At 58.7% G+C, this 22522-nt stretch overlaps 4 protein-coding genes across 4 annotated transcripts in view; 2 read left to right on the top strand and 2 right to left on the bottom strand.

Moving 5' to 3' along the window:
• The window catches only part of PTSG_11124 (uncharacterized protein), a gene marked incomplete at its 3' end in the record, with an annotated part of 5234 nt that extends 3041 nt beyond the window's left edge, over window positions 1–2193 (top strand). Inside the window, exons 9-14 of the mRNA XM_004987988.1 lie at window positions 229–391; window positions 630–780; window positions 1057–1175; window positions 1415–1486; window positions 1688–1759; window positions 2083–2193. Coding sequence (XP_004988045.1) covers window positions 229–391; window positions 630–780; window positions 1057–1175; window positions 1415–1486; window positions 1688–1759; window positions 2083–2193 — 688 coding nt within the window. The remainder of the gene's footprint in view (window positions 1–228; window positions 392–629; window positions 781–1056; window positions 1176–1414; window positions 1487–1687; window positions 1760–2082) is intronic.
• Window positions 2194–3225: 1032 nt separating this feature from the next.
• Window positions 3226–4732, bottom strand: PTSG_11123 (uncharacterized protein; the record flags this gene model as incomplete). The annotated part of the gene is made up of 4 exons (XM_004987987.1): window positions 4602–4732; window positions 4040–4466; window positions 3786–3865; window positions 3226–3640 (listed from the first exon to the last, which is right to left on the bottom strand). The coding sequence occupies exons 1-4, from the start codon at window positions 4649–4651 to the stop codon at window positions 3226–3228; spliced, it is 972 nt and encodes a 323-aa protein (XP_004988044.1). The 5' UTR covers window positions 4652–4732.
• Window positions 4733–7118: 2386 nt separating this feature from the next.
• On the top strand, window positions 7119–9585 carry PTSG_11122 (TKL protein kinase; the record flags this gene model as incomplete). The annotated part of the gene is made up of 3 exons (XM_004987986.1): window positions 7119–7185; window positions 7406–8514; window positions 8722–9585. The coding sequence occupies 3 exons, from the start codon at window positions 7119–7121 to the stop codon at window positions 9511–9513; spliced, it is 1968 nt and encodes a 655-aa protein (XP_004988043.1). The 3' UTR covers window positions 9514–9585.
• A 1407-nt stretch (window positions 9586–10992) lies between these two features.
• PTSG_11120 (p75 neurotrophin receptor b) lies at window positions 10993–22348 on the bottom strand (the record flags this gene model as incomplete). Its single annotated transcript, XM_004987985.1, has 13 exons — window positions 22133–22348; window positions 21827–21861; window positions 21470–21558; window positions 21041–21170; window positions 20681–20785; window positions 20450–20488; window positions 20156–20269; window positions 19897–20004; window positions 19165–19674; window positions 17941–18908; window positions 16889–17690; window positions 15779–16775; window positions 10993–15588 (listed from the first exon to the last, which is right to left on the bottom strand). The coding sequence occupies exons 1-13, from the start codon at window positions 22175–22177 to the stop codon at window positions 10993–10995; spliced, it is 8538 nt and encodes a 2845-aa protein (XP_004988042.1). The 5' UTR covers window positions 22178–22348.
• Window positions 22349–22522: the final 174 nt, after the last annotated feature.

Here is a 22522-nt window from a genome sequence, read left to right as displayed (position 1 = left end):
TATTTCTGGTGGCTTTCTGCGTGCGTGCGCAACGGCCGTCGCACTTTGTTTGCTCTGTCTGCTTCACTTGCCATCATTCACAGACACACACGCACACATGCACATGCATATGCACGCTCTCTCACCTCTGTAAACACGCTTCCTCGTCTGCACTGCCTAATCCACACGCTCTCAACCTCCTCCGCCCAACCCCACAACCCACACGCCTCCTCCTCGTCTCCGCTGCAGTGTGCGCTGTGTGCTGTGGCCGTACCTGCTTGGCGTGTACACGTGGAACAGCACGTGTCGCGAGCTGCAGCAGCAGCAGGCGGCCATTTTCCGCGAGTACAGCGCTCTGCTGCACCTCATCAGCGATCCCGCTGCCAAGGACGTCGCCGCCATCCACGAACACGTGAGGGAGGGCGGGTGCTGGGCGATTGTGTCTGTCTGGGAGAAGCGGGGGGAAGGGGACTGTGTGTTGTTGTGCTCTAGTGTTGTGCGTGTGAGTGGCGAGGGGGGGGTGAGATTCGATTGCTTTGTTTGGCTTCTTGGATCTTGTTCTGACTCACGTATTTCACACACACACGCGCACGCTCACTCACTCACACGCGCTCACACACATACGCGTGTGAACAATGCGAACGCCACAGGCGCGGATCATCGCGTGCGACATTGAGCGGGCGGATGTGCACTTCAGTCAGCGCTTCGGTGGTGGCAGAGACGAGTTTATGCGCCACCTCCACAACATTCTCCACGCTTACCTCTACCACACGCGCGCGCACTACAGCCAGGCCATGAGCGGTGTGTGTGTGTCTGTGTGTGTGTGTGTGTGTGTGTGCGTGCGTGCGTGTGCGCGTGTGTGTCTGTGTGTCTGTGTGTGTGCGTGTGTGTCCGTGTGTGTGTCCGTGTGTCCGTGTGTGTCCGTGTGTGTCCGTGTGTGCGTGTGTCTGTGTCTGTGTCTGTGTGTGACATGGCAGGGTGATTGAACACGGCTTTATGCTCTCTCTACACGCGATGTTACTCGCCCTGCCCCTCACCCATCTCACTCGTCGTCTCCCCCCCCCCCTTCCCCATCAGACTTGGTTGAGCCGCTGCTCGCTGTTGTGCACGAGCCGCACATTGCGTACAAGTGCTTTGTCAACCTCATGTCCTTTGCCCGCACCCGCTTTGACGCAGCAGACCCAAACAACGCACAGGTGGGACGTGAAGGAAAGGGGAAGGGGGAAGGGGGTTGTATGTTGCACACACACGTACACACACACACACACACACAAATGTGGAAGGGGGCGGAGGGATGCATGTGTGCAAAGTCGAGACTTGGCGTGCTGAAGCGTGTGAGGAAAGTGATTGGGAAAGTGATTGGGAGTTGCCTCACATACAAGCACGCACGTACACACGCACGCACGCACATACATACACACTTGACTCGTGCCAGCACTCGCTCGGGCACCTGCAGCGGCTGCTGTTCATGTTTGACCGCCCGCTCCATGACGGACTCTCCATCGAGGTGCATCGCACGTGCTTGAGAGAGAGAGAGTGTGTGTGTGTGTGGGTGTGGGTGTGGGTGTGGGTGTGGGTGGGTGTGTGTGTGAGTGCTTTCGCGTCTGTCTTCCAACCATTCTGTCTGCCTGCACTTGTTCCTCACTTCATCTCACCCTTTCCTCCTCACCCTTAATCCCACCCCACCCAACTCCCCCTTCCACTGCAGTCTGCGGAGGATTTGTTCGTGTGCTACCGCTGGCTCCTCGTCGACTTTAAGCGCGAACTGAGCGCCGAGAACGTGAGCAACCACACACACACACACACACACACACACACACACACACACACACACACATGTATACACACATATTCATCGTGTGCCCAGCCCACATTCCGCAACAGCCCACCAACACCACGTCAAATACACAACACACCACATCCGCTTCTACACTCATCAGTCACCTCCTCGTGTTCCTTTTGATCCAACACCCTCACCCGCTTCTTGCCCTTCCTCACACGGTGTCGCCTGCACTGCATCTTACATGGCCACGCTCCTCCTCTTCCTCTTCCTCCCTCCCTCCCTTCCTTCCTTCCTTCCTTCGTGGCGTGTGACAACATCAGGTGTTCTCTGTGTGGGAGCGACTGTGGGCCGGGCGGTGGGTCGTGTCGGCCAAGATGCCGCTACTCATGGCGTTTCTCTTCCTCCGCAGACACAGGTGGGCATCGTGGTAGCGGGTGGTGAAATGGTAAACTGGCACATGTCCAAACCATTCCTCTGTGTGTGTGTGTGTGTGTGTGTGTGTGTGTGTGTGTGTGTGTGTGTGTGTGTGTGTGTGTGTGTGTGTGTGTGTGTGTGTGTGTGTGTCCTTTCACACAACTGTGCACGGCGTTTCCGCACATTTCACATACGCACACGTACACACACACGAAAACATAGGGGCGTGCTGATTGGCAAGACGCCGACGGATCTGCTGTCGTTCTTCAACTCGCGAACATCAACGATGACGTGGTGGACATCTTCAAGGATATGGACGTGTTCGTGGCGGAGATGCAAGCGCGCCTGCAGCACATTGCACCGCTCTCACCGCAGGTCACGCCGCTGTACACGGGGCAACACGGGGTGGAGGAGGGGGTGGACGGGGCGGAAGTGGAGGTGAGGCAGGGGTCGGAGAATGGAAAAGATAAGGCAGGTAGCGATACTCGGTGTGGTGATGACGACAAAAGGGACGACGGGGAGATGGTATTGGTATCTGAGGACGAGGGCACGAGGTTGGTGGACACACCACCACCACAGCAGCAACGAAAGGCTGAGAGTGCCACATGACCTGCTCGTGCACACGTCCCTTCTCCCCTCTTCTTCCACTCCCAACTGTCTACACCTCTGTGCGTGCACAACACACACACACACACACACACACACACACACACACACACACACACACACACACACACACAACGTCGCTGTCGAATTTACATGAACGTGCACGCGATACTGATTGCGATTGCTGTTTTCGGTTTACATTAATGTAATGTTAGAATGTTACACGTGAGCGAATAGTAAACAAAGCAGGCACAGTCGAATGGCAGTCGCATTCGTGTGCGAGGGATGGATTGTGTAACAGGGCAATGACAGGGGGCGTGATTGTGGCGTGACAACACACGTTGCACATGTACAAACACGGCTGTAACGTGTTGTCAATTCGCATCAAGTGTACAGGTCGTTAAATCCTGCTTCAGAAAGTCAGTGATCAACAACTCGCACTGCTATTGGTGGTGCTGCGTGTATCTGTTTCCTGCCTGTGTTCCCTTCTTTATCTTCTTCGTGGTCCTCTTCGCCTTCTTCGTCTTCTTCACCTTCGCGCTATTCTGCTTGTCTCCGTGCTGTGTCGGTGTCTGCTGTGTCTGCGGCTGTATTGACGCGACTGTGCCCCGCGTGCCACGCTGCTCTCCATGCATCCCCTTTGTTCGCTTCAGCACCTGCTCTGCTCGCGTGTACTCCGCCTCCCACTGCCGATGCAGCTTCTCATTCGCCCTCACCATCGCCTCAAGCGTAAATTGCCCACAGTCTTGCGGCCGCACAACAACGCCGTGGCACGTATCTGGTATGCCTTCCTCTCCATGCTGATAGGCGGCGCTCCGCCGGAGGTTACGCCGCAACAGCACAGCGCCCTTTCCCTTCCTGCGTCAGTGCGCATGGAGCAGGCATGGATGGGAGGAGAGAAAGGGAGGACACTAAGAGTGACGAGGCAGACGAAGGGATGGAAGGAATAGAAGAACCACCTCCGCGCGCACACACACACACACGTACACACACATGCGCATACCTTGGGCGTGCGAGAAAGGATGCTTTGGTGGCGCGCCGCCAGAGGTCCGTCAACTTGATCTGTCGTGCAGTTGCAGTGGACTGAAGTGGTGGAAATGTGGTGGAGTTAGTGTGTGCACAGATGGTTGAGCGAATGCGAGTTGGCATGTCACAAAGCAAAGCGAATGCGAGTTGGCCTGCAAACGCAGTCCACACGCACGCACACACGCACACACACACACACACACACACACACACACACACACACACTCACACCTTGATGGCTGACGGTCGTTGAGCGATGAGAATGTAGGTGGCACGACCTTCAAGTAACTCCAAGAGCGGCCGTTCGCTCGTCGGCAACGCTTCCTCTTGTGCTACAAACTGAGTATCCTGCTGCTCGTTGTCCTGCTGCTCACTTTCCTTCTTCGCATCACCACTGTTTGTGTCCTCGTGTGACTCCAATTGAACCTTCGGGTCCTTTCGTTTCTTCTTCTTCTTCTTCTTCTTTCCCCTCTTCTCCTCCTTGTCGTCGCTGCCCTTTGTCGTTGAGGCGTGACTACCTTTGGCGTCCACAACTGGTTCATCTTTGGTAAAGCAACGGTTCTTGTCCACAATGGAGCCAGCCTCTTGCACAGGGTTCGCTCTGATCGCTGCTTGTGACGCCGTTGGCTGAGTTCGGGCTGCTACGCGTTCTTGGAAGCTGTTGGGTTGTATGTATGTGTATGCGTGTGAGTGTGTGTGCGTGCGTGTGTGTGCGTGTGTGTGTGGTGGTCGCGCAACAGACCAGTGAAAAAGGGAGCGAGCATGAAGCGAACAATGCGAGTCGCCCACTCACATGGCATCAAACGCTGAGGTGACGCGATGGAAGAAGCGCTCTGATGACATGGCCTGGCTGCTGGGTGGCCAGTGGAACGGGGTTGGATAACCGCCGCGGGCAAAAGGGCAAATTTGACTTGCTGGTGGCGCAAGGGAAATAAAAAAAAATGACTTTGCTTTGTTTGTTTTTCCCCAACAACTCTCACGAGGAGGTCTGGACGGAGGAGAGGACTGAGTGTCCTGGCGACGAACCAAGAACCAAGGTCAGCTACCAAGCAAGCAAGCAGGTGAGAAGGGAAAGAAAGAAGAAGAAAAGCCAGGGAACTGCAGGGAACGCCACAAGGAAAGGAGGCTTCGGGTTTAGAGGGCTGCTGTTTGTGTTGCGTTTTGGTGCCGGCAATTGTTCTTCCATTCATTCTTGGCTTCTTAGCTTCTTGGCTTGGACGCACTGGCACTGCTAGACTGCTGTGGTAGTGTGGTTCCGAGGAGTGGTTTTGAAGCGGACAGAGACCCGCAGAGGAAGCAGGATACTAAGGCGGTCAATCACCAGACCACCGGGGACATTTCAAGCACAAGCAACGAGAACGCGCGCCGACTCTGAGGAGCGCCCTTCCATTTGGCACGGCACCGACCTCGCCATCTTGCCATGTCATTGGAATTGGAGCTGAAACTCGGAGCCATATCTTGGCTCCATGAAGACTGTAAGAAGGCCATCAGATCTGTGTTCAACAACCGTTGCGGATCGTCCTTCAGGTCAGAGTTCATGAGGCGATGAAGTGAGACGTGCTCTCGTGTCAAGATGTGGAGTCAATACATCACACCTTGAGAGAGTGTGTGTGTGCATGTGCGCGCGTGCATGCGGGCGTGTGTATGTCTATCTATGTGGTGACGCTGTGGCAATTTCCGTGGTGCAGGGCCAATTGGATTGCTGCCACTAACAAAACGGCACCAAGCACCGCGTGAGTTGATGCCATGACCAATTGCTGTCGGGTCGTGCCCACCGGTGATGTGGCAACAACCTATGCACTTCAAAACGACATGTTTGTCTTGTTTGTGGACGTATTCGCGTGGTTGGATGCCTCATCGCGATACTCATCTATTGTCCGCACCTGCATGAACATAATTGGGGTGTCTGACTCGGGGAACGTACGGCTAAATAGCGCGTAAGTCAAAGGATGAACGTGAAAGTGTTGGCGACATTTCTCATGGTGTTCTCATCTTCTGTGCTACTGCGAATCTGCCATGCATGCTCATTGTTTCGAGCGAGAGGGCTCAAAATCGGCCGCCAGTCCAATTTGATTTCTGTACAACAATCTCTTCTTTTCACCCAAACTGCTGGCCACATGCGCCGGTGTTCCTTCCCCAACTTCCCTGCGTTCCTTGCTGTCAGCAATCACTACATTGACGCCTTGGCCTTCGCCCTTCAGAGCAACAGCTGCTTGGAGAAACTCGAGTGTGTTCTTGCCGCTGTTGGTGCTTTCCCAATCCATTGCGCATTTCCTCACTTGTGCTGTTCGTCAAGTCAAACCTCACATCAAATACGTTTGCCATTTGCAGCTTTACCGACGTGGACGTCACCCAGACCCATGCTGTCACCATCGCCAACGCCCTCGACCCTCACCGCAACATCGTCGTTGACTTGTCGGTTCATTGTTTGAAATTGACGCCACGCACATGGTGAAGATCTTGCATGTTCTCGAATGAGCTTTCACATGCGTTCATGACATCTATTACACCTGCCACGAACCGTATCAAAACGCGCAGTGGCACCAACCGTCCTGATCTGCAACAGGCCTTTCATCTGCGAATGAGCGAACGTCGCAATCGTGGCCTACTTGGCATGTTCCGATGGCTTTGGCGGCGAGTGCAGCAGCTGTTCTGGGCATCTGTTGGCAATTACCTACTACCGGCCACGCTTGCGGTTCGTTGCAGTTATGATCGTTTCCATGCCAAATTCCGTGGCGCTTGTTATGGCTTTGCTTCACCAATGTTAACATGCTGTCATTCACTATCAATGTGCATACACATGCTCACACTCTGGATCTCACGCGCACACACGCACACTCTCTATGTACATCATCATCATCATCATCATCATCATCATCATCATCATCATCATCATCATCATCATCATCATCATCATCATCATTGTGTTCAGCCGAACAACGTCACCTTCAATCGGACGCTTGGTGTTCTGGGTGCGTGTTGCTGGAGTGATGATGACATGACTGCGCGTTCAAATTCAGCCTGGAATAATATGACAGGGGAGAATTCCTCACCATGCTCCCGCTTGCATTCTTGCATTGGAATTACAGAAGCCCAACTTAACCCTGCCCAAACACAGAACGGCCTGTTGCAGCAGGCAAACGAACAATCTAGCGAGCAAGCTTCGGGACCCACAACCCTCAGTCCCCACTTTCGTGAGTACAACGACGGTTCCTCTCCTGCATTCCCCACCTGTACTGCGCTCGATCCATGCGAGTCTCTTCTCGTCCAACGTGTGCCAATCATTGGACGGTTTTTGTCAGAATCGCTCATGGAGGAGTTGACCAAGGAGAACGCCTTCTTGAAGGAGCTCAAGGATGACTGGGAAGACAAGCTCGGTTGGGTCACTCATGTCTTAGACTTGTCTCAGCTGATTACGTTTGTCCCTCTCTTGCGCTTTCATTCGCCCTCTCACTTGCCCACCCTCACACACACGCACGCACACACGCACGCACGCACACACACACACACACACACACACACACACACACACACACACACACACACACACACACACACATTGCATATTCACCACATCCCCTTGATTCATTGTATAAGAGAGCGTGTTGAACCTGAACATCCCATCGTCCCGTTTTGTGGGAAAAGTACGAGTTTTCGACACCAGTGGCAAGCCCGTTGGTGGTTCGTTTGGTTCCCTGTTCAAGGCGGAGCTGGCGGGCCAGCCGGTTGCTCTCAAGCAAATGCCCGTCCAGAATCGCCCTCGTCTCTCCGAGATCATTGCATGCGTTGCTGGGTCTGAGGACGTTCCAGACCACTTGAAGCAGCTGCGACGCGAGGCGCTCATCCTGCTCTCCCTTCGTCATCCCAACATTGTGCACTTCCTTGGCCTCACCCACGATGAGCAGAGCCAGACGCTGGCCTTTGTGCTGAGCTGGGCCGAGAATGGCTCTCTCTATGATGTCTTGCACGTGAAGAAGCAGCCGCTTGACGAGCCAACTTGTCTTCGTGTTGTATTTGAGGTGGCCTGTGCCATGGCGTTCCTGCACGCCCACAACGTCGTGCACCGTGACCTCAAGTCGCCCAACGTGCTGCTGGACGCATCGCTCTCCGCCAAGGTGACGGACTTTGGCCTGAGCGCCTTCAAGTCGGCAGACAAGTCCGTGGTGTCGAAGGTCGACGGAACATCTCTGTGGGCATCCCCAGAGCAGCTATTCAAAATGCAAGAGCTCCGTATGGACACGGACGTGTTCTCCTTCGCCGTTCTCCTGTGGGAGCTGTTCCTCAACATCAAGCCATGGCATCACGGCAAATACGCTGCACTGGGTGGCGCGTCATCCATTGTCATTTCTAAGGCGTATGAGGAGGGCCGGTATCTCCCGCTTGACGTTGAGATCAACGGTCGCAGGCTGAGCAATGCGGTGCAGCAAGTGCTTGGTCAGTGCTTTGATGTGAGCGGCAACCGGCCTTCGTTTGTTCAGCTGCAAGGCACGCTGGGTGGGCAGTACACAGCGGCCAAAGAACAGCACGAAGTCGACATGGCGAAGCAACACAGGCTGCTGCACGGTCCTGCTGATGCCGTGTGGAAGTGGCAGCAAAGTGTTCTTGTACCACTGCAGTCCTTCACGGTGACTCATCCAACACGCGCGTCTGTGCACATTGCTGCTGTTGGCGCCGCACACGACACGGCCACCGCCATCGTCAAACAGGTGAGATCGTGTGTGCGTGCGTGTGCGTGTGTGTGTGTGTGTGTGTGTGTGTGTGTGTGTGTGTGTGTGTGTGTGTGTGCGTCTGTGCGTGCGTGCGTGCGTATTCGTGTGAAGCGATGGGTTGCTGTGGCTTGCTTATCAGGTCTCTTCGCCACTGCTCTCACGGCCCATTGGCATCTTCCTTCCCTGTCCACAAACACACCACAGATGATCACGGAAGCTGGTGGGCGCTCAAGCGATGAGGCGACAGCAGCGCCCTTTGGCAAGACCGTTGCTGGTGTTGCTGTTGTGCAGTGCAGCCAGAAGAACGTTGCCTTCAACGGCTCCTTGCACCGCAACCAGACCCGTTATCTTGGTCACATGAGCTGCGCCAACCACCCGTTCCACCCCAAGTACCAGATCGATCCGGCAACAGGTGCTCCCACCAACGCCGAGGAAGCAGCCGTCCTTGCTCGCGTCACTCTCCACCCTGCTGGCGCTTCACCGTACAAGGTGCTGGATCAGACCATGATGCAGCCCGATGTGCGTCTTCGCCTGCAGCGCGTGTTCCACGGCGTGCCGTCCTTTGCCGTGGCCATGAGCATCCTGGGCGGCGATTTCGCACAGCTGCAGAAGACTGACAACGGCTGGTACGGTGCTGGCTTCTACTTCACGCCAGACCTCGACTATGCTCTCGAGTACAGCGACGCGTGCCGTGACGTGCCGGCTGAACTGAAGAAGATGAAATTGCCTGCAGGCAAGCAGTTCCGGGTCGTGCTTGTGTGTGACGTGCAGTATGGCAACCCATACCCGGTCCGCGACGCTGCCACCTTCAACGGCAAGCCACTCGTTGGCGGGCACGACGCCCATGTCGCCGTGGTTGATTTCAGCTCCGGCAGCGTCGTGGATGCCATGCCCATCAAGTCGTCCCAGTGGGCCAGCAAGCGCACCGCCGCCGAGGTTGTGATCAACGACCCATCATGCGTCCTCGTGCGCGGCATCCTCGTGTTTGAGGCCTGAACGCAGCCGTAGGGGAGTATCACCCACACCCCAGCAGCACCTTCGTTGGTGTGTTTCATCCTGCAACTTCCTCCTTCCCTTTCGCTCACCTGTTATCCCATGTTGCGTTCCTGTCTTCGTTCCCTTGCGTGTCATCACAGTCACTGACCTTCGCCAACCCCAGCGTGCATTTGTGTTACATTACGTGCGTCCCACGCTCTTTTCCATTCACCACTTTCATCCAATCATTGGTTTGCGTTTGCGCGTTGACACTCACGTCCTTGAACGCGTTGTTTACCTGCCCTGCATTTGCCTTCTCCTCTTCCGTTCTTCCGTTCTGGCTTTCTTTCGTTCTCCTACACTGCCCTGCCATTTGCTTGCTGTTCCAAGGGGCAAATGTGGTTGCCCCTGAGAGCCTGTTTGCCCGAGCATTTCCGTTTCCGGCGATCATGAACTCGTTCTTGCCTTCCTACAACTGCACCCCCGTTCACCTCCACCTCTGCCAGCGCTGTTACGTTCCTTTCACCCTCCACACGCTTTTGTTCGTGTCCACCTGGTCTGCTTGTTTTGCGTTCCCCACCACGGACCAGCGCAGTCGTACACCTTTCCCCACGCGCAAATAATCAACCTCAAATGAAAGGAGTGGTGTGGCAGACATGATGTGAATGCGACACATAAACTGCTGAGTGCAACAACAGCAGCAGCAGCAACAACACAACAACAACAACTTAAACCATAACACTACTACTACTTAATAAACACCACACACACAACCCCCCCCCCCTTCCCACTTCCATGAATCATCATTGCATTGCCTTTAATGAGTTGAGCTTTGAGTTGATCTGGAACTCACGCCGCTGCGTGTGTCCTGGGGAGGAAAGGTGTACCCCGAGGCGCTAACCACCGCACGCGGAAGAAAACCAAAGGCATGAAATGAACTGGAAGAAGAGCAAAGAGGGGGAGAACAACTGAGACGGGAAGAGACTCGAAAGCGCAAGTGGGCATTCAAGAACAATCAAAACCGGGTCAACAGAAACGATGAGTAAGTAAGCTGTACGAGTACCAGGCCCGTGCCCGTGCATGAACGCTGGTCATGTATGTAATGAAGGGGGGCTTGTAGAGAAAGTGGCGTATGGAAAAGGTAAACGTATCCAATCCATGGAGCAACGGAAAAAAGCAAAAAAAGAGTGAAGGCTAGGAACAAAAGGAAGGAGGAAAAGAGGGGAAGGAAGAGGGAAGGAAGAGAAAAGAGGAAGAGGAAGAGATGGGAAGGAAGAAGAAGAGCAAGAACATGTTCGGAGCCAGAGACAACCCCGCTAAGAGAAGAACAACACCACAACACCACAACACCACAACACCACAACTGTGCCGACATCGCACGCCACCCATGCAACCATCATCACACACAAGTCCAGTAGGTATAACACGTAACAAACAAACCAAACGAAAACATTCACAAAAACGACACATCACGACGCACGCGCGGCCGTGTGGTCAAGTTCAGGCGCTGGCATCGTGCTTCTCGGGTGGGAGGAGGTGGAATGGCTTGGGAAGGGTGCGCACATTGACGGGAGGGGCGTCCTCGTCGTCGTCAACGGTGGAGGCATCAGCGGCGCCGCCAACGAGGTGCGTCGGCTTGGGTGGCAGATCTTGGTAGCCGGGGTTGGCGACGACGCCACGCGGCGCAGTGAGCGGGTCGTAGCCGCCGCTGCTGCTGGCCGGGCCTTCACGCGTGTAGTTGGGGTTGGAGAAGCCCTCCATGCCCGGCACCTCTGGCACGGGCTCGTTGTTCTGCTGCAGACGGAGCGGGCACGACATGCTCTCCTCGTTGGTGGCAAGGTGGTTGATCACCTCGCTCACCGTGTTGCAGCGCACGGACAGCGGAATGTCGTTGAGCACAAACTCCGAGCCGTTGTGGCGCAGCGAGTGGTGCTCCACGCGGCCGTCGTCAATCACCAGGCTGATGGCGTACGTGCCAGGGCGCGCCTTGCTCTCGCGCACGAGGAAGTTGCCCTTGGTGCGGTCCTGGGCCAGGATGGCCTCGGCCTCGCCGCGGGCAAGCGGGCCGTGCATGTACGTGGGGCGGTCCTTCTTCACCACGCTGCCATAAAAGTCCTGCTGCTCCTGGGACAGGGCGCCGTAGAAGTCGCCCTCGGGCTCCGCGGCCTGCGGCGCGTGGCGCACCTGGCCATACTCTTCCTGGAGGTTGAGCAGGGCGCTCGTGCCGTCCATGGTGCGGCTCAGGTGGTCAATGAGCACGTCAAGCGTCATGCAGTCCGTCTTGGGGCGGTTGCCGTTGATCAGGAAGCGGCCCTGCGCGTCCTTGTACAGCTTGTGGTGCTCAAACTGGTTGCCTTCAATCAGCAGCGTAAGCACAAAGTTGCCGTTGGCCGCGCTCTCGCGCACAACAAAGTCACCGACGTTGCCAGAGTTCTTCAGAACAAAGTCCTCGGCCTCGGCGCGCGTCATCTGGCCCACGTACCAGTCGGGCCGCTGGTTGCCGCCCGGCTGCGAGAACATGGGGTTGTCAAACAGCAGCACGCTCTGGTCGCGCAGGGACAGCTGGCGCAGGAGCGTGTTGGCCTGCGAAATCTCGTCCGACGCCTTGTTCATCGTCGCCCACTGCTGGATGGCCTCGTTCTGGCGGCGGTCCTTGGTCGCCTTGCGGTTGCGCCACACAACAAGCACAATGGCCACAACGAGCACGAGCAGCGCCACAAGCGCAATCACAGCCAGGATGCCTGGCGACAGGCTGGCCGCGCTGCCCGTCGAGGCGAGCGGCGTGGTCGTGGCGTTGGTGCTCGTGGTCGTCGTCGTGGTCGTCGTCGTTGTGCCGCACACGCGGTCCGTGGTGGCGGTAAACTCAGACACAACGTACTCGCCGAGGCGGCAGATGCGGGCCGTCTGGCACTCGCGGTCCGTGGTGGACGTGGGCGGCGACACCTCAAACTGGTTGGAGCGGCACTCCTCCACAAGGCTGCACAGCACGGGCGCAAAAGGGTTGGGATCCGAGTCGTCCAGGAACTCGTCGGCCTCGCACGGCGATGCGGTGAAGCCCATGACGGTTATGTCGCCAGAGACGGACCGGTTGAAGAGGCGAGCCGTAAAGTCCTCGTTGAGGGAGGCGACGGTGGCAATGATGGAGCCCTGGCGCAGGTCGATGCGCAGAATCTGCGACGCATCCTGCGTCGTGTTGATGGACTGCACCAGCGCGGCCTCAAACGCCTCGCGGCGCGACTGCGTGCCGGCAAGGGCGTTGAACTTGGCGTCAAAGATAAGCGAGACAGAGTACGCGGGCGCGCACACGCGGTCCGAGGTGGTGGTGGGCGGGAGCACCTCAAACTGCTCCATGGGGCAGGTGCTGATGGTGGCGCAGAGGCGGTCCGTCGTGGCCGTGGGCGCCGACACCTCGTACTCCGTGTCCTGGCACGAGCGCACGCGCTGGCACTCGCGGTCGTTGACCAGCGACGGCGCAACGAGCTCGTACTCGTTGGACAGGCACTGCGTCCACGGCGAGCAGATGCGGTTCTGCGTGGGTGTGAGCGGGCGCGAGATGAACGTGTTGTTGGGGCACGTGCGGCCCATCTGGCACTCGCGGTCCGTGCTGATGGTAGGCGCGGCCGTCTCAAACGAGCCAGGCTCGCAGGGCGACACGCGCGTGCAGAAGTCCGTGCTGCTGTCGCGGTAGAACAGGCCCTCGATGCAGCGGCGGCACTGGCGGTCGGTGAAGATGGTGGGGCGCACCACCTCCTCGTAGCCGAGGTCGCACTCCGTCACAGGCGTGCAATCGCGCTGGCCAGAGAGGGCGGCAAAGTCAAGGCCGGCCTGGCACGGCGTGCACGGCGTGCTGGCGTTGCGGTCCAGGTCGGCGGTGCCGGCCGGGCACAGGAACTGCTCGCAGGAGCCGATGGAGCCCGCGGGCACATAGTGGCCGTAAGGGCACGGCTGGCAGGCAGTGAGCGGGTTGCGGTCGTGGTCGGTGGTGCCGATGGGGCACGGTTCGCACTTGGCGTCAGAGGTAGAGGTGGGGGCGCGGATGCGCTGCTCGCCAGGGTCGCACTTGGTGATGAGGTGGCATAGGCGGTTCGACGACGCCGTGGGCGCGGTGCGCTCGTACTCCATCGACGGGTTGCACTGGGTCAGGTCGCGGCAGATGCGGTCCGTGGTTGGCGTGGCGGGGAACAGCTCAAACTGATCCTGGTCGCATACGTCGAGCGTCGTGCACTCCGTGTCGCTGGTGGAGGTGCATGGCGCGCTGCGGTACTGCTCATCAGAGCACGTGCTGCACTGCTGGCAAGACACATCGTTCTCCGAGTCGCAGGCGCGCAGGATGTATGTGTTCGGCGGGCACGCGGAGCAGCCGGCGCACTGCACGTCCTCCAGCGCGGAGCAAGCACGAATCTCGTAGCGGCCGCTGGGGCACTCGGAGCACTCCGTGCACTCACGGTCAGAGTCGAGCGTGGGCGCCTGGCTCTGGAAGGTGCCAAACTCGCACTTGCCCACGGCCGTGCACTGCACATCCGTGGTGAGCGTGGCGTGCGTGGAAATGTACTCTGAGGCCGCGCAACGCGACACGGGCACGCACGTGTCTGAGCCGGCGGGGCGGTAGGTAATGTCCTGGACGCACTTGCGGCAGAGGCGGTCGTGCTGGCGCGTGGGCTCGCGAATCTCTTCCTCATCCGGGCCGCACTGCGTCACGGGGCGGCACGACTCGGCCTGGCCGTCGACGGGCTTGAAGGTGGCGCCAAGCTCGCACTGGCTGCACACGCGGTCGCTCGTTGGGGTGGGCTTGGCCGTCTCCTCCTCGCCGGCGTCGCACGTGGTGACGGGGAGGCAGGGCACGCCCTGGCCAGAGACAGCCTTGTACGTGCCCTCAGGGCACTCGTCGCAGACACGGTCGCTGATGAGCGTCATGGCCTGCACCTCCTCAAACCCGGGCGCGCACTCTGTGACGTCCTTGCACGTGGTCTGGCCCTCCTCATCCTGGTATGTGATGCCAAAGACGCACGGATGGCACGGCGTGGCGGCGTCGCTGTCGTGGTCGTGGGTGCCTGCGCGGCAGGTGAAGCTGGAGCAGGAGCCGTGGGAGCCTGCCTCCGTGTAGTGGCCAGCGGGGCACATCTGGCAACCCGTGGAGCCGTCGCTGTCCGAGTCGATGGTGCCGGCTGGGCAGTCACGGCACACGCGGTCCGACGAACGGGTTGGCGCAGAGACCTCCTCCTGGCCGCGCTCGCACTCCTCAATGGGCTCGCACTTGCTGCCGCCAACGGATGGGGAGAACTCCGTCACGCCGTCGCAAGGCAGACAGTCTGCCGAATCGGCGTCGTAGACAAGGATGAAGCCAGCGCTGCACTCGCACGTGTCTGTGCAACCCGGGCAGGAACGGCGTGCCTCGTAGGCGTCCATCTGGCGAATGGTGTCGCGGATGCCATCCTCGCCCTGGCCGGAGCAGCACACGTCAAGCACGACGTCGAGCTGCTCGTCCGTGGGCTCGGCGCACACCATCTCCTCAAATAGCTGCGTGATGAGCTTGTTGCAGGTGAGCGTGTCACAGGAGCACAGGCGGTCCGTGGTGAGCGTGGGCGGGATGGTCTCGATGAAGGGATCCTCGCACACGCTGGTGGGGAAGCATGAGGCGCGGTCCGGCAGCGGCTGGTACTCCATGCCGAGGGTGCAGCTCACGCACGCGCGGTCGCGCACGGCGTTGCCAGAAACAGACTCCTTCTGGCCAGGCTTGCACTCAGTCCAGGGAGAGCAAACGGCGTCGGAGGACGCGGAGCATGGGGTGGAGGCCCAGGTGCCCATGCCACACGAGGTGCATGGCACGCAGCGGTGGTCCTTGGCGTAGTAGCCGGGAGGGCAATCGGCAATGCACGACTGGCCTTGCTCGTCGACCCAGAGGTTGAGGTTGCCGTCGCACAGGAGGCAGTTGGTGGCGTCCGGGCCATCACAGTCGGCACACGTGGAGTGGCATTCAGCACACCCGTTGCCGAGCTCATACTCGCCATCGGGGCACTCGCTGATGCAGCGGCCGTTGCGCAGCTGCAGGTTGGGTCCGCAGGCCGTGCACTCATCGATTGCCGGTCCAGTGCAGCCCTGTTCGAATTGACATGAGGGAATAGAGTGGGTGGGGGAACGGGTATTGTGGAGGTGAGGCAATGGTAGCACATTTTTGTGAGGTGTTGGGGCAACAAGCACATAGTTATTACACTGAATATCCTACTTGAGAACACACACACGTACACGCTCACACACACACACATTCACACACAACACAACGTCTTACGTTGCAGGTGGGGTGGCAGGCGGCGCAGCGGGTGTTTTCGGTGCCTTCGTTGCCGCCGCAGGTGCCGGCAAGGTACTCGTTAGTGTTACAGGTCGAGGCGTCGGTGCAGTCGGCACAGACACGATCGCGGTTCGCGGCGGGCGGGGTCAGCTCGTACTGGGTGTTCTCCTCGCAGCGGGTGACGTTGAGGCAGTTGTCCTGGTTAGCCTTTGGCTGGTACGTGACGACGCCAGAGCAGTCGTCGCACACGCGGTCGGCAAACGTGCTGCCCTCAACGAGAATGTACTCGCCAGGCGAGCAGTCCGTCCACTCCTTGCACGTCGGGTATGCGTGGGACGCGCTGTCCTGGAAGTAGCCGTCGCGGCACGCCTCGCACACGCGGTCCGTGGAGGTGGTTGGGGCCTGCTTCTCGCGCTCGCCAAGGCCGCACATGGACACGGGCATGCAGCCCTCAGCGTTGTCGGTGGTCGAGAACGTCTCGCCGAGCTTGCACGATTTGCACACGGCGTCGGACGTGCGTGTGGCGGGCGTGGCAAGGTACTCGCCGGGCTCGCACGTGGTCACGCGCGTGCACGAGTCGACAGAGTGCGAGTTGGAGTCCTGGAAGGTGTCGTCGTCACACGGCACGCAGCGGCGGTTGCTGGAAGTGGTGGGCTCCTCCACCTCCTTCTCGCCGGCGCCGCACAGCGTGTGTGGACGGCACGTCTTCTCGTTCTCTGACTCCGTGTACGTGTTGGGCCCACAGGCCTGGCACACGCGGTCCGAGCTGGCTGTTGGGGCGGCCACCTCGCGCGTGCCGGGGCGGCAGTTGGTGACGGGCTTGCAAATCTCCAGGCCCGTGTCATCGGCGTAGTTGGTACCGACCTGGCAAGCGCGGCACTTGCGGTCGGAGGTGGGGGTGGGGCCAACGAGCTCAGCCGTGCCGACGGGGCAGTCTGAGACGGGCCTGCACGTGCGCTGGTTCTCCTTATCCTGGAACGTCTCCGGGGCGTCGCAGCTGACACACGACTGGTCGCGGCGAGCGTTGCCTGTGGTGGAGATGTGCGTGCCGACGGGACAGGTGGTCCAGGGAATGCACTCGGTCATGTCGTGTCGTTGTCGTCCTGGTACGTGCCGTCGGGGCAAGGGGAGCACTCGCGGTCGCTGATGCTGGTGGGCTCCTTGGAGACAAGCTCGCCATCGCCGCACACGGTGAGGTCCACGCACTGGCTCTGCCCGGTCTCGGACTGGTACTGGTTGGGCGGGCAGGCCTGCTTGTCGTGGGAGCCGCCGAGGCAGTAGTAGCCACGCGGGCACTCGGCAATGCCCGTGCGGGTGGAGATGGTGCCGCCGACGCCGTAGTAGCCGGGCGGGATCTCCGCGCACTGCGTCTGGCCCTGCTCGGGCTCGTACATGCCGATGCCGCATTCCTGGCAGCTTGGGGAGTTTGTCTCGTCCTGGAATGAACCTGCAGCACAGGGCAGGCAGCGCGCGGCGTTCTCCGAATTGGTGAAGGTGCCCGTGCCACAAGCGGAACACTGGCGGTCGGTGGTCAGGGTGGGTTCGGTTGACACGTACTGGCCGCGCTGGCACACGCTGACAGACTTGCAGAAGAGCTTGCCAGGCTGGTCCTGGTATTCCTTGTCCGCCTCGCATTTGCGGCACACGCGGTCGCGAACGCTGTTGGGTGGAGTGTCCTCCTCCTCGCCCTCGTCGCACGTGCTCCACGGGCTGCACTGCGTATCGGTGAAGGTGTTGCCATCGCAAGGGGTCGAGGCAAACGTGCCGTCATCACAGCTGGTGCAGCGGCGGCAGACGTTGTCGCGCTCGCTGTTGGTGAACTTGAAGTACCCAGTCGGACACTTGGTCACGCACGAGTTGCCATCAAGGTAGCGATCGCCCTTGCACGAGATGCAGCGGTTCGAACCGGCGCCTGCAGAGGGAGGGTGTGAGTGGTTCAAAAAAGAGTGTGTGAGCCATGTTGGAGTGGTCGTGTTGGGGCGTGGTGCTTTGTGTGTTGACGTGTGGGGTCATGTGACAAGGATCAGAAATCAAGGAACAAGCTGGGCGCCGTCAGGAACCCCAGCGCAGAGCAAACAACGCAACAAACACACACCCAAAACGCAGCACAGCAACAACAGGGCACACTTACACACACACACACACGGCACACACACACGCACCGTCGCACTCGGCGCAAGAGGAGTCGCACGGCTTGCAGGTTGCGCCGTCGCGGTATTCGCCTTCGCCGCAGTCAGGGTTGACACAGCGGCCGTCCAAAAGGGTGAGGCTTGAGTCGGCGCAAGAGAGGCAGTCGTTCTCCGTTGTTCCGTCACACGTGGCGCACGACGGGTGGCACGACTCGCACCGCTTGTCGGTGGTGGGACCGCAGGTGCCGACAAGCACCTTGCCGCTGGGGCAGGAGGTGGTGCAAGAGGCGCACACCCTGTTGTTGGAGGGGCTGGGCGCCGTGGTCTCGTACTGGGTGGAAGAGCACGTGCGCACGGTCTTGCACGAGGACTGGTGCTGTTCGTCCTGGTACTGCGTGACGCCGTTGCAGCGACGGCAGGCGCGGTCAGAGGTCGGCGTGGCGGGGCTGGTCTCGATGAAACCGGCACCGCACTGCGTGTGAGGGTCGCACTCGTCACCGCCAGGGCGATCAGAGAAGGTACCTGGGTGACAGTCGTTGCAGACGCGGTCGTTGGAGCGGGTTGGAGCAACGGCCTGAAACTGGCCCGCCGGGCACTCGGGAGACACAGTCTTGCAGGACTGGCGGTTGTGGTTTGTCTCATCCTGGTAGGTGGAGCCAAGCGCGCAGGCGCGGCAGTCCACGCCCGAGGTGGACGAGGCGAAGAAGGCGTACTCGCCAGCATCGCACGTGCCAATGTCCTCGCACTGCTTCGCGTTGACGCCCGAGGAGTATGTGCCTTCCTGGCACTTGCCGCACACGCGGTCGGAGCTGAGGGTGGGGTCCGCGGCGACAAAGGTACCAGCAGGGCAGTTGCGCACGGGCTTGCAGCTGCCAAAGGTGTGGGAGCTGGCGTCCTGGTACGTGCGGCCCAGAGAGCACGAGCCGCACACGCGGTCCGTTGTCTGTGACGGGCCACGGCTCACGTACTGGCCAGCACCACACTGGCTTGCGCGCTTGCAGCTGAATAAAGGGGTTGGTGGAGGGGTTCGGTGGAGGAGGTTGTAGGGTTGTGAGGTTGTGGTGAGTGGAAGCGTAAGGGTACGAAAGCAAAACAAAGGCAGGGGAGACAACAACAGCGCACTGCTTGACACTTTGGTGGCTCATGCACACACAGCCATATCACGTTATCTTCAGGGTTCACACAAGTGCACAACAAGTACACACTCACAGTTGTGGTGCATCCAACGACACTAACTCGTATGCGCGATGAACTTACTCGGATTGGCCGGCCGCGTTCTGGTAGAATTCGCCGTTGCACGCGCGGCGGTTGCACGAGCTGCAGGCAAAGCCGGGCTGACAGCGCCTGGGGGCAGACGCGGCAGAGGTGGTGTAGTAGCCGTTGGCGCAGTTGTTGCAGCTGGACGCGCCAGACTCGGTCTGGTACTTGCCAGCCTCGCAGGACTTGCACGACACCTGGCGGTAGCTGTTCTGGTATGTGCCTGGGGAGCATGCAATGCGGGAGCACGAGCCAGGGCAGCGGTATCCGGGTTGGCAGCGCGTCTGCGTGCTGGGGCTGCTGCGGTAGTAGCCGGAGGAGCAGTCACGGCACGACGAGCGTCCGGTGTATGGGTTGTACTGGGAGCTGGGGCAGGTCTCGCAGTCGGCACGGCCATAGTCGTCCTGGAACTTGCCGGCGGGGCAGGAGGAGCACGTTGTGTCCGTATGTGACGAGTCAGACTGGAACGTGCCAGGGCGGCAGTCGTAGCAGTAGCGGTTGTTGCTGGACCTGAGTTTTGGAGAGCGGGGAGGGAAGAGGTGAGAGGGATTGAGAGTGTGCGTGTGCGTGTGCGTGTGTGTGTGTGTGTGAATGTGTGTGCGCGCGCGTGTGTGTGTGTGAATAAATGTGTGTTCACGAGGCGGCGCAGCGATGCACGGCGAAACGCAGTGCAGTGCACTTCTGCAAGGGAGGCAGGCTCAAGCAGAGGACACGCGTGCGGTTTTGACTCACGAGGCGGCGTATTGGCCACGGCCACACTTGCGGCTGCTGACGCAATCGTTGCCCCTCTGGTACGAACCACTTGGGCACGTGCACTCGGTACCAGACTGGACCCATCCGCTGTTGTGGAGCGTGTGGGTGGGCGACGCGGGCGTGAGTATGTCAATAAGTGAGTGGGTGAGTGAGCAGAGGAGGCGCAGACATGTATACACACAAAACCACACACACGCGCGCACACACACAACCACACACGTATGCAGGCACGTATTACCTGCGGCAGGAGACGCGGCACTGGTAGAAGCGCCAGCGGCGGTCACGGAAGGTGTAGCTGAAGTCGGACTGCACACCGCGGATCACATACTTGCTGTTTGCCGTGAAGCTGGTACTGCAAGGGTCAGGCGCAGGCGCGGGCAGGAGGAAGAGGAGGAGGAGGACGGTCATGCGAGTTGAGTGGAAGAGCTTGTGTCACATGGGATTGTGGGGCAGCGACACAAAGAAGGCGTTCACATGTGCACACATGCATGCACAGTACAAACGACAGGCAAGCACAAGCAGCGTGTCTTACGTGGTAGTAGTAGAAGGGGTAGTAGAAGTAGTAGAAGTACTACACCACAAGCAAGCATCGCACAAACGCATGGTGAGTTGGTCCAGACAGGTCATGAACATTCACACAGCTAAGCGTGTATATGTATGTGTGTGTGGTGAGAACGTATGCCCATGTAGTCATGATCACAGCCTCCCTTGCACGATTGTCCACCCCCTGCCCCGAACACACATAACCCCATTAACTCCTTACGTAGTAGAAGTAGTATGGGTAGTAGCTGGGCCAGTTGTTGGTCCATCCACTCCACGAGCAGCTGCTGTGGTACGGGCCGTTGTTGTTCGTTGTTGTTTGTGTGGTCTGCACAGCCAATGCGCCAACGACTGTGTGTGTGTGTGGGGGGACAGCAGCAGACGATCGTGGTGTGCACGTTAATCAGCATGTGTACAGGGTGCAATGCACAGATGGACCAGCAACTTGGGTCAGCAGTTTGCTGACACGCTGATCACATAAGAGCAAGCACACACAGTGACCGAAGCGTGGCTGCAGCAATAACAAGGGATACACAGGTGTACCAAACGGCCCAGACACACACACACACACACTCTCTCTCACCGATCGCGGTAGCCATCGGAGTGGCCAGCCTGAATGCGGTAGATGGCCTGACCGTTGGGGCATGTCTTTGTGAACCCGCCATAGTAGCTGTTCTCATAGCCACCAAAGCTGCGGTACGTGATGGAGTTGACTGAAGGCAGGAGGGAAAACCAGGTGAGGTAAGAAGGTGGCGTGATGGTGCGTTCGTATGGAAGCAGGCATGTGGCCGCACCCATGCACACGCACACACAAAGGCACATCTTCGCTGTCATGTCTCACCGTTGGTGCATCGGAAAGAGTAGCGACGGTCAACTGTCACGCGGATGCACATCAACACACAGAGATACATGTTGGTGAGATGCTGATTCAACAAGCACGCAGGACAAACAAACAAACAGGACGGCACAATTGCAATCTATCACAACAAGCAAACCCCAAGCAGGCACTTACGACGGCTGTTGCTGAAGACGCCATACCAGCCGTCAAGGACCTGGTTGGAAGGGCAGGTGAAACTCAGATAGCCACCAAAGTTGTTGGCCCTGTAAACAGACACAAATCATGCACGAGTTTGTTTTGTGTTGGCGTTTGCATGTAAGACAGGGCAGAAGAAGGAAGGTGAACGTGTGCACTTGTCCAATGTGCAGCAAGCAGTGTGCAGCGGTGGTGTTTGCCATGGGAAAACTGTTCAGGCAGGCAGACTGCGCCACGGGAACACACGCTGCCAAGACACAGAGGACACTGCTGCAGGCCGATACATGCGTGACCACCACCACCACCACCACCCTCCACGTCAGCACACGCACGCACCAGCCATGAAAGCCGGACGGCTGTCCAGTGGCCACCTACAAACAGCAACAACAAAACCATCGTGCAGACATCATGCAGTCAGAGGGTCGTTTGGGCTCGGTCAATGCTGTGCCAAAGCAGCGGAGAAGCCACCAAAGGGGGATGATGACGACGGTCACCCCCTTAAACCCAAACAAACGCATTGGTTCCCACGCCAACAAAAGCAACGCAAACACAGAAAGAAAACACAGCGAAACAACAGCGCGACGCGCCCCACAAACCTCCACCAACAACCACCCGGCACACCCCACACCCATCCACACGTACCAGCAGTGTTGACGCAAAGGTCAACAATGCGAGGAAGCGTGCCATTTGGCGTGGTCACTCGAGGAGGATACCAGATGGGGCACACCACTCACACACACTCACGAACGGACACCAGAAGGAGGAGAAGACAGAGTGCACACGGCGCACACACAACCAAAAGGCGCAGAAGCGGGTGAAATGATTTTCTTTCGTGTCTTCACAGCGAGGGGAGTGGCGTGGTGTGTGTGGAGTGCTGAGCAAGCGTCACATCACAAACAACACCCGCGCTAGCAAGCCACCACAAGCCAGCATTGCAAAAAACCGGGCATTCCCCACGGTCTTTGTGACGTCACAACCGCAGAAGACTTCTTTCGTGAAATGAGGAAAGAAATCCGTGGTGCTTTTGCCAAT

This window comes from Salpingoeca rosetta (genome assembly GCF_000188695.1).
Source record: "Salpingoeca rosetta unplaced genomic scaffold supercont1.39, whole genome shotgun sequence".
NCBI lineage: Eukaryota > Choanoflagellata > Craspedida > Salpingoecidae > Salpingoeca > Salpingoeca rosetta.
Note: the sequence above shows the minus strand (reverse complement) of the source record. Positions and strands in the feature narration are given on the sequence as shown.